The sequence below is a fragment of the Centropristis striata genome, chromosome 16 (genome assembly GCF_030273125.1).
Source record: "Centropristis striata isolate RG_2023a ecotype Rhode Island chromosome 16, C.striata_1.0, whole genome shotgun sequence".
In the NCBI taxonomy this organism is placed as follows: domain Eukaryota; kingdom Metazoa; phylum Chordata; class Actinopteri; order Perciformes; family Serranidae; genus Centropristis; species Centropristis striata.
The window spans coordinates 30565938-30581832 of record NC_081532.1 but is presented as its reverse complement, the minus strand read 5'-3'; the positions used below and the strand labels follow the sequence as shown (position 1 = coordinate 30581832).

Below are 15895 nucleotides of genomic sequence, written 5' to 3'. Positions count from 1 at the left end.
AAATGCAGTGGAGTAGAAGTATAAAGTTACATAAATGGAAAAAATAGCACCTCAAAAATTGTACTTTAGTGCAGGTCTTAAGTACTTAGATGCCACCACTGGTTTTAAACTAGTAATGGCTTTAGCTAGAGCACCTAAAATAAGAGGTTGCAAAAAAAAAAGTTAAAGACTTTCACAAATAAGAGAGGAGAGCTGGAGTGCCAGTACATATTACCGCACATGCAGTTTTGTAATATTGACAGAGCAGCCACCCCACACAGAAAAGGGGCTGGTAAACATCCTGGTTGCACAAACAAGTCACTTGCATTGCAGATTTAGAGGTAAAAACCCAGATGGATATGCACAGATGGAAAATCACCACACCATTACACAGGTCGACTTGTGTGGTCAGACTTGGGTCAAGAAGGCCTGCATAACACTACTCTGATATTATTATTTGGATTAGTTTAAGTAAAACTGATCCAAGGAATGTGTTGTATCTATTAACTACACCTTTCTACACCTACACGTTTCAACTAGTTTTAGTATCTAGAAGGAACTGGTGAATCTGGTATGACATAAACAAGAGGAGGCAGGGTGCGCAGGCAGTGATATTCTTCCTGTTTTTCTGTACGCCGATGTCCTTTAAAGAGTCTATGGCACCAGGGACGTAAAAATCAAGGGTCCTGACATGAAAGCTTGATTGGAAAATACAATATTTTTTATCCTTACTTTGGCTTGTTTTTGTCTCATTTTAAAATGAGTTTTTATTGATACTACTTCAAGAATAAAGTTTTAAAAAATAAATTTGATTGCTGTGAAGTGTGACTATATATATTTTTTAAAATGCACAATGACATTAATAAAATAGTGTGTTTCCAAACAAATCTGCTACAAGGCTGCTGAAAGTGCTGATTACCTCCGAACAAGGATATAAGAACACTCATGGGTAAGGTGAGTCACAGGGTCTCTAACCCTAACCCAACTAGTCAAATTTAAGACTTTTAAGACTTTTTTAAGGCCATAATGAATACAGTTTATGACCCATTTCACATCCATACTGCCGAAAAAGTACCAAAGACATGAAGGAAAATTGGAGGCCCGAAATTACTTGCAAAGTGTATGAATTTATTCACAGCTCAAATTCTGACCAGGCTGCTCAGGTACTTAGTTCTGTTTTATGTTTGTTATGTTATAGCGTCTTAAAAAATTGAAACATTTAAAAGCGAGACTGAAGTTTTTGTTTGAAATAAAAGTGACGTTAAAACATTTTTAAGAACTTTCAAAATCATATTTCAGACATTTTGTGAAATTTTTTGAGAATTTTAAAGCCTTCTCCAAAAATGATCATGGTCATTGAACAGGGATTGATAAAAAAATATATGACCTATCGAAACGTGGATTAATACACCAATACACAAGACTGTTTAAAGTTTAAATGGAGTCTCTAGGTGAAATTATGCCGGAGAAGTAGACGTTTAAAAATCTCCAATTATTGTTCTTTTTCGCTCATTTTTTGTCGGCCGTCCCATTCATTTCAATGCAAAATTTTGGGCTTGAAGCCTTAAATTTAAATTATTGGATTTTTAGATGTTTTAAGACTTTTTAAGATCCTGCAGATACCCTGTATATATCAGGAAGGGAGCCAACCGAGAGGCCTCTGAGGGAGCTAATGGGTCCATGACTGAGACACTCTGCAGACCTGTTGTTGATGTGGCACAGGGCCAGTTACTGTTGAAAACCTCACATGACTCACAGACCGTCACCTCACAGAACTACTGGCAGTTACAGTAAAAATTGTGTAACCAAACAATGGACATCAGCACAAACACATCATTCCCGAAATGAAAATGTAATTTCTACCATCCTCATGCACAAGACTTGCAAAACAGGAACTCATATTAACTGTTGGGTGCAGTCATAAAACATTGTGTAAAATCTATTCACCAAGTACTGCAAATCAGCAGAAACATAGAAGTATTGCAGTGCCAGCATGAAGACGATGGGAAATAACTGGGGGTGCTGGATTAGTCCTGGCAAAGACTTTGTCCAGCACAAGTGTTGTAAATCCATATTCTTCAGTTTAGTTTAAGAATCATATAAAAATATAAATCAAAAGTAGGGGATGCAGGTTTAAGCCCATCAGATCTATAACGCTACAATCACTAGAGAAGGTCAAACAACAACAACGGACATTTCCACGTTATCATTCATTCTTTCATTAAATGTTAGTCAATAAAATGACAACTGATTTACAAGATTAGGCAGAATACTCATCTTTTTATGTGGATTATACTGAGTTGCCAGACATTTTGTTAGACAAGTCATATTGCAATAAACTAGGCTACTTCACATGTAGTTTTTTACTACAAACACCAACTTTCATGTCATTTTATTTGCATGGATTGATAACAAAAAGATGCAAAATGTTAAATGTAGTAGATGGAGAATATTTACCGTGATGTGGTTATTTAGATAAAAAAAAATGTCACTGTTAGTTCTTTTGAATGCTGTTATGCTGGCAACTGCAATTCTTCTGGTGATGAGTGATGAGAATGAGTTTTACTTCCCTGTTCTGTGGTTTTTCGCTGTTATCTCATAACTTCATAAGCCCCTTGCCAGTTTTCAGTTATTGCATAACCTATAATAATTTAAACATGCCTTCAAAAATGTTTTAAAGCCCATTTAATGTAGGTGATAACAGTAAATATATGGATACCAAAACTTTCGCATTTATGTACACAATAAGTATTATTTTTATGGTTTTTGTATGTCTTTTTAGCGTAAAATTCCTGTCCAAATTTTCAAAAATACATGGAAAAGTTTATATTTATACTGAAACATATCGTACGTTTATCCTATGTTCATTTGTTTACTCCAAATGTAAAGAAAAAAAAGTTATGGATACAACTTGGGTTGTATGGGTACAAGATACAACTTTAATCAAGTTCAGTACAAATATGTCTTTGACTACAGCACATTACTGCACACGGTTTTGTTCAAGTTCTCACTCTGTGTCTGTGTCATGTCTTCAGGTGAGACAGCTCGTTTCGGGTTTTAGCATTCAGCTAAACACAGCTCAATCAGCTCTACTCTCTGTGTAGCAACTATAGTGTGGTGATCAAGGAACAATGAACAACTAGAAAATTTCCTCTGGGGGAATTCTGAAAGGGCCACAGGGGCTAGGTGTGTACACTATGATGAGATTCTTCAGAGATTTCAAACAATTAATACTAGTAATGTTATGATACTATATTATATACAAGGAGCACACCTACAACAAGCATTCCTTTTCAAGTATTTCTTTATACAGTGTTACGTCCACTGACCAAACCCAGCCAGCAGTCAATAACACAACAATCAGAAAATTAAACAAAGTCAAAAGTGATGTGAACAATGATGATTTATTTTATGAACAACAAAAGAAAGACACACTAAGGTGGGGGAGGATGGGACAAGTGATTGTGCCAAAAGAAAGTTGAAACAAATATAACAAAAGAAGGCCGATCTAAACTAGCTGTGAAGAAAAAAAACAAAAGGCCTAGCTAACTTCTCTACAAAAAAGGCTTTTCAGAACAATACAGGAGTGGCACAACCAATAAACTAATGGAGTAACAGAAAATATCCTACGTGAATGCAAAATGTACAGGGTACCCCCAATTTACCTAGTCACAACCTCACCACCACAAAATAGCACTAACAAGTCGAATTTGAATGTCAAAACACACAAAACCCAAGTCTCACAGACAGAGACACAACAAAATCAAGATGGCCTCCGTGATCTTCCCAATCGTCCTTTTTAAGCCTGAACACACCACCTCTACAGGTGGAAATCAGCTTTCCAGGTGGATCCAATCAGCTCGTTAGCACCTGGGAAGAACACAGAAAGGAGGGGGGAGGAGGAGAGGCAGAAACACACACAAACAGTCCTCTGGCACATAACAGCAACCTATGCCCTTAACCTCAAAGTGTGTGTGTGTGTGTGTGTGTGTGTGTGTGTGTGTGTGTGTGTGTGTGTGTGTGTGTGTGTGTGTGTGTGGCATGTGTATCTGGAGGAGTGTGCGCACATGTGTGAGTTTACAAAAAGTTTCATTTCCCTTTGTGGAATTTCACTTTCATCAGATGGCTGAATAGATTTAAATTTAGTAAGGTACAGTTAAAGCACAACAAGCTTATTATATGTTTTATATTTTAAGTATAGTCATTATTTTCATGGCATTTGCAATAGAGATTCCATGAAGAAATTCTATCTATCTATCTCTATCAAAGACAATATGTTTGTAATTTGTTCTCTTAATGAAAAGAATGACATTCACGTGGGCTATTTGTTAACAAAACGGTGCAAACTTTAGTACCAATATATCTTTGACTACATAACTGCATACACTTATGTCACAGTTCTTGCTCTTTGTGTGTGTTTACCTCTTCAGCTGCCAATGTCAGAGGCAGCTCCAACAAGGTTTCCCATCCAGCTCCAGCACACCTCATCAGTGAGCTTGAATATCTCCGTAGCAACTACAGTGATCTGATCAAGGCTGCAGAGGAGGCCAACGAAACGCTGCAGAGAGCGATCGAACACCGTGCAGAACTAAAGGTTCAAATTGAGCAGTCGAATTTGAATGTCAAAACACACAAAACCAAAGTCTCACAGACACACAACAAAAACAAGATGGCCTCCGTGATCTTCACCACCTCCGATTGGCCAGCTCCACAGGTGGAAATCAGCTTTCCAGGTGGATCCAATCAGCTTGTTAGCACCTGGGAAGAACAACAGCAACCTATGCCCTTTAACCTCAAAATGTGTGTGTGTGTGTGTGTGTGTGTGTGTGTGTGTGTCTCTCTCTCTCTGTCTGTCTGTCTGTCTGTCTGTGTGTCTGGGTCTCTCTTTCTGTGAGAGATACATCAAAGGATGAAAGGATGAAAGGCTTTGGGGTCGACCAATCAGAGTAGAGCAATCAACGGAAATTAACTGCCGCTGTAGAATGTTCCGACACAATGACAGCAGCCAGAGGTCGACAGAGTGGAATTTCTGGCCTCAAACAGAAAACATTTTTGCTGTAGGGGCCAGGGCTCCGTGCTAATCATCTAAGACAGACTGAAGCACTGCAAACAGAGAGGACACATTTTCACTACAATAGTTTGGCTTTTGGTGAGACATAGTTATATTAAAGCTTATGAATACAGTTTTGTTTTCATCCATTCATTTAAAATATTAAAGCAGTGAGACCGTTATGGGAACCATTTAAATATACGCTCAGGATTAAAATGTAATAAATACAAGTTGTTCCTTATGATTATTATTATTATTATTTGTTCTCTTTCAGCACAATGCAATCCTTAAGAAACACTCAAATGTTTAACAACATCTCTATTTCTAAAAACAGCTGGCTCAATTTCAATTAACATATAATGAAATTGTTTTGCATATCTACATGAAACATTCAGGGTCGAAGGACCACAGCATTTGGTTTTTAGAGCAGTCATTCAGAATTTGTTATTAGTAATACGAATGCTTTAACATGAACATGAAGAACCCGTACCATAAGGAGATTTCCAGTTATGATCATATTCATAATACTGAAAGCAGCAACACTACTCTATTTCTAACATTACAAAAGATCCCAATCACCCCCTGAACAAATCTTTCCAGTTACTTCCGTCGTTATAAAGTTCCCTGAGCCAAGAAAACACTATAAAAAATCCTTCAGTCCCACTGCCATAACCATCTTAAATCAAATGTGATGATCCACACACACACACACACACACACACACACACACACACACACACACACACACACACACACTTTTCCTGCTTTGCACATATAGTATATTGTAATCTTTTTCCTGCGTAAATTAACTTCATTAGGTATTTTTATTCTGTTTTTTAGGAACACATGTTGTATGTCTATTGTCTTGTATGTTGTTGTATGTGATCCATGTCTAAGACAATTTTCTGTCATGACAGACAATAACGTTTTCTGATTCTGAATGTTGCTGTCACCACAACTATCACTATGTAGGACAGGGGAGCAGTGGATGATGATACGCACTACTCACTACTGAAAGAAAAATGACTGATTCTTCATCACTCCAGAAATTAGGTGCTTTTGCTTGTTTTTCTCCGGCAAGCCACACCTGTGGAATGAGTTGCTAGAATTCAATAACCGGTCTAAGTTTATAAACATGCAGTAAAAGTATCCTGGTCACCGGAGTACTCCAGCAAGCATGTTCCTCATAAATGGGGTGAGGGTTTCTCTATTTCTCTATATTCAAATTTGTCCAGTACTTTGGTTTCAGTGATGCAACCGATTCTTCCCCTGAGTTCTCCATGCAACACTCAGTTTTCTCGAGAAAATCTCTGCAATGCAGTGACCATCACCAACTGAGGAACATTTTGGGGTGGAGTCACATTCAGACACATGCCTTCTTTCACACATATAAGCAGGAGGCAAACAGATCAGATCAGCTGCGGCACTGCAATGGGGAATCCACAAAGGATAGATGGTTGGCTGAAAAAATTATTTACACCAAAGTTCCCTCGCTATGAAAGATTTGGACATGGTACAACTTTAATATCTTCAACAGTGTCTGACAGATTTCTTACTTCTTTTTCACTCTTACTCTAAACAAATGAATCTGTGATTTTATGTTGTTATTCTAAGGCTCATTTGTAGCTTTGAAGTCATGTTTATCATAGTCATTATCTATCATATTCTTACTATGTAATCTTTGTGATTTTAAGTGTTCACAGGTGGAGATGGATCTAAACGACTGGTTTTTCTCTGTTTGGGTCTGTTGAACGTTGTTCTGATTATAGCTGCGGTTGCTATTGGGCTTCACTGTGAGTACTAAAGTTTACAAAAAGTTTCATTTCCCTTTTTTATGCAATTTCACTTTCATCAGATGGCTGAATAGATTTAAATTTAGTAAGGTACAGTTAAAGCACAACAAGCTTATTATATGTTTTATATTTTAAGTATAGTCATTATTTTCATGGCATTTGCAATAGAGATATCATGAAGAAATTCTATCTTTAAAATGAAAAAAATCAAAGACAATATGTTTGTAATTTGTTCTCCTAATGAAAAGAATGACATTCACATGGGCTACTTGTTAACAAAACGGTGCAAACTTTAGTACTAATATATCTTTGACTACATAACTGCACACACTTTTGTCACAGTTCTTGCTCTTTGTGTGTGTTTACCTCTTCAGCTGCCAATGTCAGAGGCAGCTCCAACAAGGTTTCCCATCCAGCTCCAACACACCTCATCAGTGAGCTTGAATATCTCCGTAGCAACTACAGTGATCTGATCAAGGCTGCAGAGGAGGCCAACGAAACGCTGCAGAGAGCGATCGAACACCGTGCAGAACTAAAGGTTCAAATTGAGCAGCAGAAAACCATCAATGACAATTATCAGAGACAGACTGAGGCACTGCGAACAGAGAAGACAAATCTTAAGCTCAATGTATCGTCCTATGGTGAGACAGAGTTATATTCAAGTCTATGAATACACACAAAAATAAGACCTAAGGTGACAATAAATCTTATGTTTCTTCCAGAGGGATCCTGTGGCAAATGCCCCTCTGGATGGCTGTTTCTCAACTCATCTTGTTATTACTTTTCTTACATCGAGTCCTCTTCTGCCACAAAGAGCTTTAATGATAGCAGAGAGGACTGTATCAGTCGTGGTGCAGACCTAACAATGATCGATAGCCCGGAGGAGCAGGTGGGTTAAAAACAAATAAGAAAGAGAATCAAAAGTGAAAAGAATATGTCTACCTTATAAATTACTCACATGACAACACATTTTAAAGTTGTTGTTGTTGTTTTGTATTTCCTGTTTCTTAGAATGCAATTATAAAGCAGATAAAGGCTGACGGGAGCAGGGTTGGAAATGGTGAAACCTGGATTGGACTGCACCACTTCCCTGGTGAAAACACTTGGAAATGGGTGGATGGAAGAGCATTGGTTGGGGGGTAAGAGTTGAACATGTGACATGTTGCATTAATAGAATATTCTCAGCATAACAACCCATTGACAAACATAAACGTAGACTCTTTGTGCAGAGAATTTCATTGAATAGGCCATTTGAAAAACCTTCTGACTGATTTAAATGTGGCAGCCTTCTTTACAACTCTTGTCCATTAGAAAAATACATTCAATGACAAAAAGACACATCATTTGGACTGTGAAAAAGTATGTATTCTGTCTCTAACCTATCATTTGCCGCAGGTTTTGGAATGATGGCGAACCAAATAGCAACAGGGAGAACGAGAAGGACTGTGGAACTGTGTTTGTCAAAGAGGATACCTTGAAGGCTTGGAATGACGTTAAATGCATTACCAAAATTAAATGGATTTGTGAAAAAGCACCAAATTCTGTAAATTAGCATGTTGTGTTATGTTATGTTATGTTATGTTATGTTATGTTATGTTATGTTATGTTATGTTATGTTATGTCAGAAGCTCAACTGTTTGCATAAAGAGTTAAATTCACTTTAGAGAATTTTTTCATATTATTACCATATTATCATTAATTCAGACAGTCTCTACAGAAAGAGTTGTAGTTATAGATAAATACATTAATAAACTGCTTAGAGCTACATTAATGTGTGTAACAAAGCATTAATTCAATGCTTATATACTGTTTAAAGCATTCACTTTGCTGATAAAACTTTACTTATCTTCTGTTCTGTACATTGGTCTTTTCTGTATTTTCCACATGTCATTACTGTAATAATAATAATAATAATAATAATAACTTTCATCATTTTGATAACATTCAGTACTGACTCCTGATGGCGAACAACGCGGCGCAATTAAGATGTATTTTTGATCCAGCCAAATGCTTTGATATTTGTTTTCTGTAACCCTTATCACACAATCTGTTGGTAGCACTTTCGAAAGGTATACTTAATAAAGTATTTTATCCAACTAATGGCTCTATTAATGCTTTATAAATCTGTAATAAGGTGGTTCCATTTGTATTAAAAAATAATGTTATTAAAGGTACAATAAGTCTTTAGTTGTGAGAGTAAGTTAATGATTTTAAGACCTCGCTAGAAATACACAGCAGATGACCTTATGACTAATAACTGCTCTGTATTAACAAAATATTTATTAGTCAAGTCTTAATCAAAACACACACTATATTATATATTACACACAATATTCTCATCTAATTCTCGGCAACAAAATAACAGTGTATTTCTTTAATACATGTAAAGTTTGTCATGGCCAGTTAAAATCCAGTAAAGAAATACAGAATAGGGAAGTACGTTGAAATCACTGAGGCAAAGAAAATCTGTCCATTTACGTTGAGTAAAATATGAGACGAGACTGTACTTACTTATTTTTGTAATCTGATCTCATAATATCAATTTAATTTATCAAATTTAATTTATTCTGTTACTTTGGATCACTTGGGAGGTAACTATGGGCAGTTAGTTTTTAGCTCCAATAACCTTTGGAAGACCCATAAATGATGCCAACTTCCAAACAAAAAAGATGCATTGTATAGCAAAAAATATAAGCATATGTTTGGATGTCATAAAGATAATACCTTTGAGATGAGTGTTTTGTTTCAGGAATTTCCACCTTAGCTGCTGTACTCAACTATTAAGCAAAATGTAACAAGTGTATGATAAATATGAAATGTGTTGGATCCTGCAAAAATTACCAATATTGGGGATTAAACCTATGAACTAAAACAGGGTGCATTGGTTTTGAAAATGATCTATGGGTTGTGTGTTACATGGTCATTAATGAGAGGCCATGTGCAGAGCATCATTTGGTACATAGAAATAAACCTCTTAACCTTTTTTAGGATTTAAAGGCAAAAGAAAGATGAAAACTCTCAGAATCTCTACATACCCTAATGGACTTCTTTCCAGACAGTTTTTTTTAAATCACCCATCAAATTCCATAAGCTTCTTCACATATTCACAAGTTTTAACAGGCAGTATTGTATTCATCATATCCCAGCCTGTTCCATAGGTTATGTTTTGTTATGTGTTATTAACTCATTCATCGTTTCATCGATGGATAAGAATTCAATGATTTATATTTTTTTATATTACATTTGGGCTGTGGCGGTTGGACAGAAGCATTTTTTCCCCACATTCTGTGCCACAAACAATATCAGACCAGTGTTTAAAGACACATTTACACCATAGTTTTGTATTTTTCATTAGTTTTAGTTTTAACGTTTTCACGTGAATTTTTGTTTTCAAATTCAGTCAGTTTTAATTAGTTGTTTAGTTTGCTCGGTTTTTTTTTTGTTTAGTTTTTAATAGTTTTAGTGTTAGTTTTAGTTTTTTTGTAATGTTCTATGTAATAGATCTTAGCCCCAATAACTTTATTAACTCATAAAACCAGATGGATCAAATTGATTTAACATCAACCTAAAACGTTTATGTATGAAAAAAGTTGACAAAGACAAAAACGAAGGACATTTTCACTATAATTTAAGTTAATTTTGCAACCACAAAATAAAGTTTCAGTTATTAATAATAATAATAATTCATTTTATTTAAAGAGCACTTTTCAGGGTACACAAACACGCTTTACAGTTAAAACAGTTAAAATGCAGTTAAAGATAAGAACAAACAACAACAATGGTCACACATTAAAAGCAGTACTGAACAGGTGAGTTTTGAGAAGTTTTTTGAAGGTGGATGGATCTTAGCAGTCTCTGATATTTTAGTTTTTTTAAATTATTATTCCAGTTCACGAAAATGTTTTTTCAATTCTAATTTGGGTTATTTCGTTAGTTTTCATTCACCTTATTAGCCTTGATTTACACAGACTACCATTATCTGTCTGGATGGGATGACTGACGACTGTAACAAACATCTCAAATATCACCATAAGATGCCTTGGAGACCCCCCAAAAAAATACAAATAAAATCTGAGATTTTCCATTGAACTTCATATTCATTGTATTAAGCAGGTGTTATGCTGTTAGAAATGCATGTTGGTCAAGCTCCCACACTTTTTTTTTAGCAGTGTGTGGGACAAAATCATATACATCCAATAAAAAAAACTGTATAAAATGAAGGAAACACATTTTTTGTCCATTTATAAAAAGGCCTCAGAGTTTCATTATTTTGCTACATTTTCATGATGACTGAGCAATTCTGAGGACACCAAAGGCACTTTATAGTGCTATTCTCCTGTGCCTTACTGGAAACTCGACTTCTTACCTGCTTGCCTCGACTTTTTCACAAAGGGAAGTATCAAGTATCAAATCCTACGTGGCACCAGTTGAGAAAACATTTGCACCAGTTGAAAAAAACGCAGAGATATTACAAATGTGAATTTCATTTCTCCTTTTTTCACTTGTGCAAGTTTTCTCTGGAATTTGCTTACCACACGCCTACTGTTAATGAGCTCAGCAATGCTAGCTTTAAATGTTGACACAGGGCAATACCCTGACACACCATCTCCTGCATGCACTCTCACAGGACCGATCTCAGCTGTGGTTAGAATGGTGAAGGGAGAAATGACTGGTTGTAATTTTCAAGGTGGGTTCAGCTCACTGATTTATGAAGGAGACTCGCAGGACACGGACCAACCTCCTTACCCCAACCCTACCCAAGACACGCAAAAAGGTATTGTAAATTAAAAGTTATTATTTACACAATGCACTTACATAGATAGATGGATAGATAGATAGATTTATTTATCCCAAGCTGGGAAATTACAGTGTAGCAGCAGCATTACACACAGAGACAATAACAACACAATTAAATAATTAAATAAAAAGAACAACCTAGGCATACTTCAAGCAATAAAATATAAAAATACAATAAAATACAATAAAATGTAATGTTAAAATACAAATAAAGTGTTTAAAGAAGGAGGGAATACATTTCTGATGCTCTTTGGTTCTTTAACAGTGAAATCAGGATTTAATATAGTGCTGATAAAATAAATTGCTATCTAATGACAAATGAAATACGCCTATTATTAACCCTCTAGAGTCCATCTATTTATTGAAAATACAGATGTTTTATTTACAGTAATAACTTTATTTATATTTGATATGTAGACAAGCTGAGAAAGCCAGTTTCACAGTGTGCCATTTATGTTTCTAGACCATTTTTAAATTGTGAATTTTCTTTCTACAATGAAAACTATTACTATTTTTAATTTACATGCAAATAGACTGTTTTGTAGTTTTATTATGTATTATTATTTCTGCTCTTTTTGTGTGTATAAATGGGACAAAAAATTGTACATTTCCAAGACAAGACACCTGTGTCTTTTGCTTGTATTTTCGGTTCCTGACAGCTTTACACTTTGTTAATTAAAATAAAATGAAAAAACTGAGCCGTGCATGTGAAGATACTAAACACAGACAGAAACGAATGCATGGGAAGTTGACAAATTTCAACCAAAATCTCCTGGACTTCAGAGGTTTAATAACTTCTAAATGAATACTCTAATTGTTGTTTTGGTCATCATTAATAAAACATATCTAATAAAACATATGTAAAGCAACATTAAAATCTTTTTTGAAGTGTACAATTGGCTTGATACAGTTTCTGGCTTTATGATATTGATTTCTCATCTCTCTGTCCAGTGCCCACATACAGTCGGACACTGTGGAGCCATTCTCGACTGGCAACAGTGAGTCTGGCGCTACTCGCTGCTGTTCTGCTAGTAGTTGATATCAGCCTGGGGGTCCATTGTAAGTAAACGTTCCTGTGTTCTGTGCTTAGGACTAAATGTCTTTTCACTTAACACGTAATGTGCTGAATATTTTATTGATTCATCGATGAAGTGCTTACATGTAACATAACAAAATGCCTCAGGGTCTCAAGGTGCATCTGAAATAAGGCGGGCAGCATTTGTAGCTCCCGTGCAGCCACACAAACAGAAACATTCCTTTCCAGCGACAATTTGCTTTTATATGACAAAGGCACATGATGTTATTTATTCACTGTTTGGCAAAGACCTAGTTTGAGCACAACAGTTATTAATCTCATAATTTGTTCTTTATTTTATCATTTAAATTGAGGGTGAAAATATTAAAATAGAGGTCCAATGCATGCCTTGGGCCCTTGTACAACCAGGCCTGATCAGTGGTGGAATAAACTAAGTACATTTACTCAAGTATTGTACTTAAGTACAATTTTGAGGTATTTTACTTTTAATTTCCACATTTGTAACTTTATACTTCTACTTTACTAGATTTTAGAGGCAAATATTGTCCTTCTTACTCCACTATTCAGCTGACAGCTTTAGTTACTTTTCAGGTCGAGATCTAACATAAAAAACATGATCAATTTCAAGTGAATGCAGAGCAAATTGCCCCTCGGGGACAATAAAGATTTATCAAATCAAAATCAAATCAAAGTGATTTACCATGTTTATAAATGAAACCACATAAAAGTACAATATATAGTTAAAATGAGCCCTAAATGTACATAAATGCATCAATAATAATAATCTAATAATATATCTAGAGCATATAAAACAATCTGGATGGGTCCAACAAATACTTTTACTTTTGATACTTTAAGTACATTTTGATGCTGGTACTTTTGTACTTTTACTTCAGTAAGTTTTGAATGCAGGACTTTTACTTGTAGTGGAGTAATTCTGCAGAGTGGTATTAGTACTTTTACTTAAGTAAGAGATCTGAATACTTCTTCCACCACTGGGCCTGATCACAGTTTTTGATTTTTTTTGTGTTAATGGACTAATCAACATCTTCAGATCAGGCAGAATATACTATTTGTGTGCTTGTGTTAGACTGCCAACATATATATAAGTTATTAGTAATTTTGGAGTGCAATCATCTCCTGTAAATAATTAAAGCTTTCATAAGCCGCTCAATAATAATTGGCTGAGGTGCTTATAATTAGCTTTTTTCAGCTTATAAATTATACCTCTAGTTTTTTCTCAGCAGAGTGGTAATTCTGGGACAGACTACACTGATATTATAAAGCTCTGTCCTGTAATTTTTTTTCTTGTGTTATATTTTTATATTTGGGAGCTTGACATTCTAAAAGGGTGGGTCGGATATAAATAGGTTGAGCCCAGTAGTAGTTGTAATATTAGTAGACCCAAGCAAGTGTTCTGTAAAATGAGTATTCACAAATGCGCATATCAGACAATATATGCAGATACCTCTAGATACCAATGTGTTTGTGATATGCCTATATAGGCTGATGAAACTGACCAAAATTGGTCGGACAATATAGAAAAGTATTAGCTATATGTAGAAAATGAGAGAAAGGGGGGATAACAGAGAGAAAGAGAGAATTATTCGCTAAACTAACGCTGTTTGTCCTCAACAGTTGCAGGCCACAAACTCACAGAAACAAACCACACGCTTAATGATACAGAATTCATCAACAACGAGTTGAGCAAACTTCAGGATGCTTGCAAGACTGCAACTGAAAACACAAATAGTGCCAAGAAGCAGCTGGAGAGAGTGATGAGTCGTCAGAAACCAGCAGACTGGGAGCTTGAGCACCAGAAAAGAAGAAGCAAAGTCTATGAAGTGCAGCTTGATAAACTGACTAAGGAACTTGCTTGGCTGAGATACACCTCACCAATGATAAGTGAGTCCTGTTTTACTATTATTGTATATCATAAAAATGCTAAAAGCATAATTATGCGTTATTCACTGTTATTTTCTCTCACAACAGTAAGTGGTTGCAGAAGCTGTCCAATTGGATGGATTTTGATGAACTCAGTGTGTTACTACTTCCACTTCTCTAACTCAGACGGAAAATCCTGGCAAGACGCCAGAGATTACTGCAAATTGTTTGGAGGCGACCTTGCAATCATAGACAGCAAAGATAAAGAGGTAAAATAATCTAACTTGATTAAATATTAGCTTCCATCCCTGTACAAATGACATTTTCAAGGTTTTTTTCTTCCTATTTCCTATTTTTTAGAATGCAACTATAAACCACTTGATGAACAACAAATACCGGTACTCCAGCTATGGTGCTGCTGGATTCTGGATTGGGGTGAGAAATTTCCCCAAAGAAGAGACTTGGAAATGGGTGGATGGAAGAGCACTGGTTCAAGGGTAAGAGTTAAACATGTGACATGCTGTTGAATTTATAGAAAATTCTTAGCATAACAATCTGCTGTTGGGTTAGTTTCTGGTGCATGGATCCAGTCCGACATCAAACAATAAAGGTTCCTAGAATTTAATAGAAGAGATGCTGTCCTGCTGCATGGTCAGATGGAGCAAGAAAGGGGTTTTGTGCATTTTACCTCACCTTAAGCATCAGTTAAGAGTTTGCCATTCAACAATGTAACTTTTGACAAACATAAAAGTACTTGTTGTGCAAAAAAATTAATTAAATAGGCGATCTGACAAACCTTTTGAGGCATCTACAGGTTCTTTGACAGATGATTTTCAACACTCTGTAACCTATCATTTTCTGCAGCTACTGGAATGATGACGAACCAAATAATAACAGCAACAAGGAGTGTGGAGTTGTGCTTGCCAAAGAGAACTTCTTCAAGGCTTGGAATGATGTTAATTGTGATTATCCTCAGAGATGGATTTGTGAAAAAGCACCAAGATCTATGAGTTAACACGTTATGTTTGGTAAATTTGCTTGCAAGCTAAAATGTTTGCATACATAATATAATTAACCATAGACTTTGTGACTACTGTAATAACCTTTCATCGTTTTGATAACTTTCTGTAGAAGATGTATTTTTGATCCAGCCAAAGGCTTTTGTATTTGTTTTCTGTAACACTTATCATACAATCTGTTGGTAGCACTTTCTAAAGGGATACCTAATAAAGTATATGTCAGTCATACAACAAATGGCTTTATTCATTGATAATAAATCATGCATGAATGCTTTATAATCCACATTAAGGTGCTGTCAGTATGTATTCAAAGAGCTTTAATGTTTAATTATTACTG

The 15895-nt window shown here is 35.6% G+C and overlaps 2 protein-coding genes across 2 annotated transcripts; both read left to right on the top strand.

Moving 5' to 3' along the window:
- Nucleotides 1-3747: 3747 nt before the first annotated feature.
- Nucleotides 3748-7965, top strand: LOC131987767 (C-type lectin domain family 12 member B-like). Its single transcript, XM_059352628.1, has 5 exons — nucleotides 3748-3805; nucleotides 4410-4559; nucleotides 7197-7463; nucleotides 7545-7711; nucleotides 7834-7965. The coding sequence occupies exons 1-5, from the start codon at nucleotides 3748-3750 to the stop codon at nucleotides 7963-7965; spliced, it is 774 nt and encodes a 257-aa protein (XP_059208611.1).
- A 3490-nt stretch (nucleotides 7966-11455) lies between these two features.
- On the top strand, nucleotides 11456-15780 carry LOC131988739 (CD209 antigen-like). Its single transcript, XM_059353970.1, has 6 exons — nucleotides 11456-11596; nucleotides 12571-12678; nucleotides 14294-14560; nucleotides 14648-14808; nucleotides 14900-15036; nucleotides 15404-15780. Exons 1-6 carry the CDS (start codon nucleotides 11473-11475, stop codon nucleotides 15552-15554), a joined length of 948 nt encoding a protein of 315 aa, XP_059209953.1. The 5' UTR covers nucleotides 11456-11472; the 3' UTR covers nucleotides 15555-15780.
- Nucleotides 15781-15895: the final 115 nt, after the last annotated feature.

Coding starts and splice junctions, on each gene's coding strand:
- LOC131987767 (XM_059352628.1), top strand. CDS start 3,748: ATGGCCTCCGTGATCTTCCCAATCGTCCTTTTTAAGCCTGAACACACC. Junction 7,464..7,544: donor GCTCAATGTATCGTCCTATG/GTGAGACAGAGT, acceptor TGTTTCTTCCAG/AGGGATCCTGTGGCAAATGC. Junction 7,712..7,833: donor TCGATAGCCCGGAGGAGCAG/GTGGGTTAAAAA, acceptor CCTGTTTCTTAG/AATGCAATTATAAAGCAGAT.
- LOC131988739 (XM_059353970.1), top strand. CDS start 11,473: ATGGTGAAGGGAGAAATGACTGGTTGTAATTTTCAAGGTGGGTTCAGC. Junction 12,679..14,293: donor TATCAGCCTGGGGGTCCATT/GTAAGTAAACGT, acceptor TGTCCTCAACAG/TTGCAGGCCACAAACTCACA. Junction 15,037..15,403: donor GGAAGAGCACTGGTTCAAGG/GTAAGAGTTAAA, acceptor CATTTTCTGCAG/CTACTGGAATGATGACGAAC.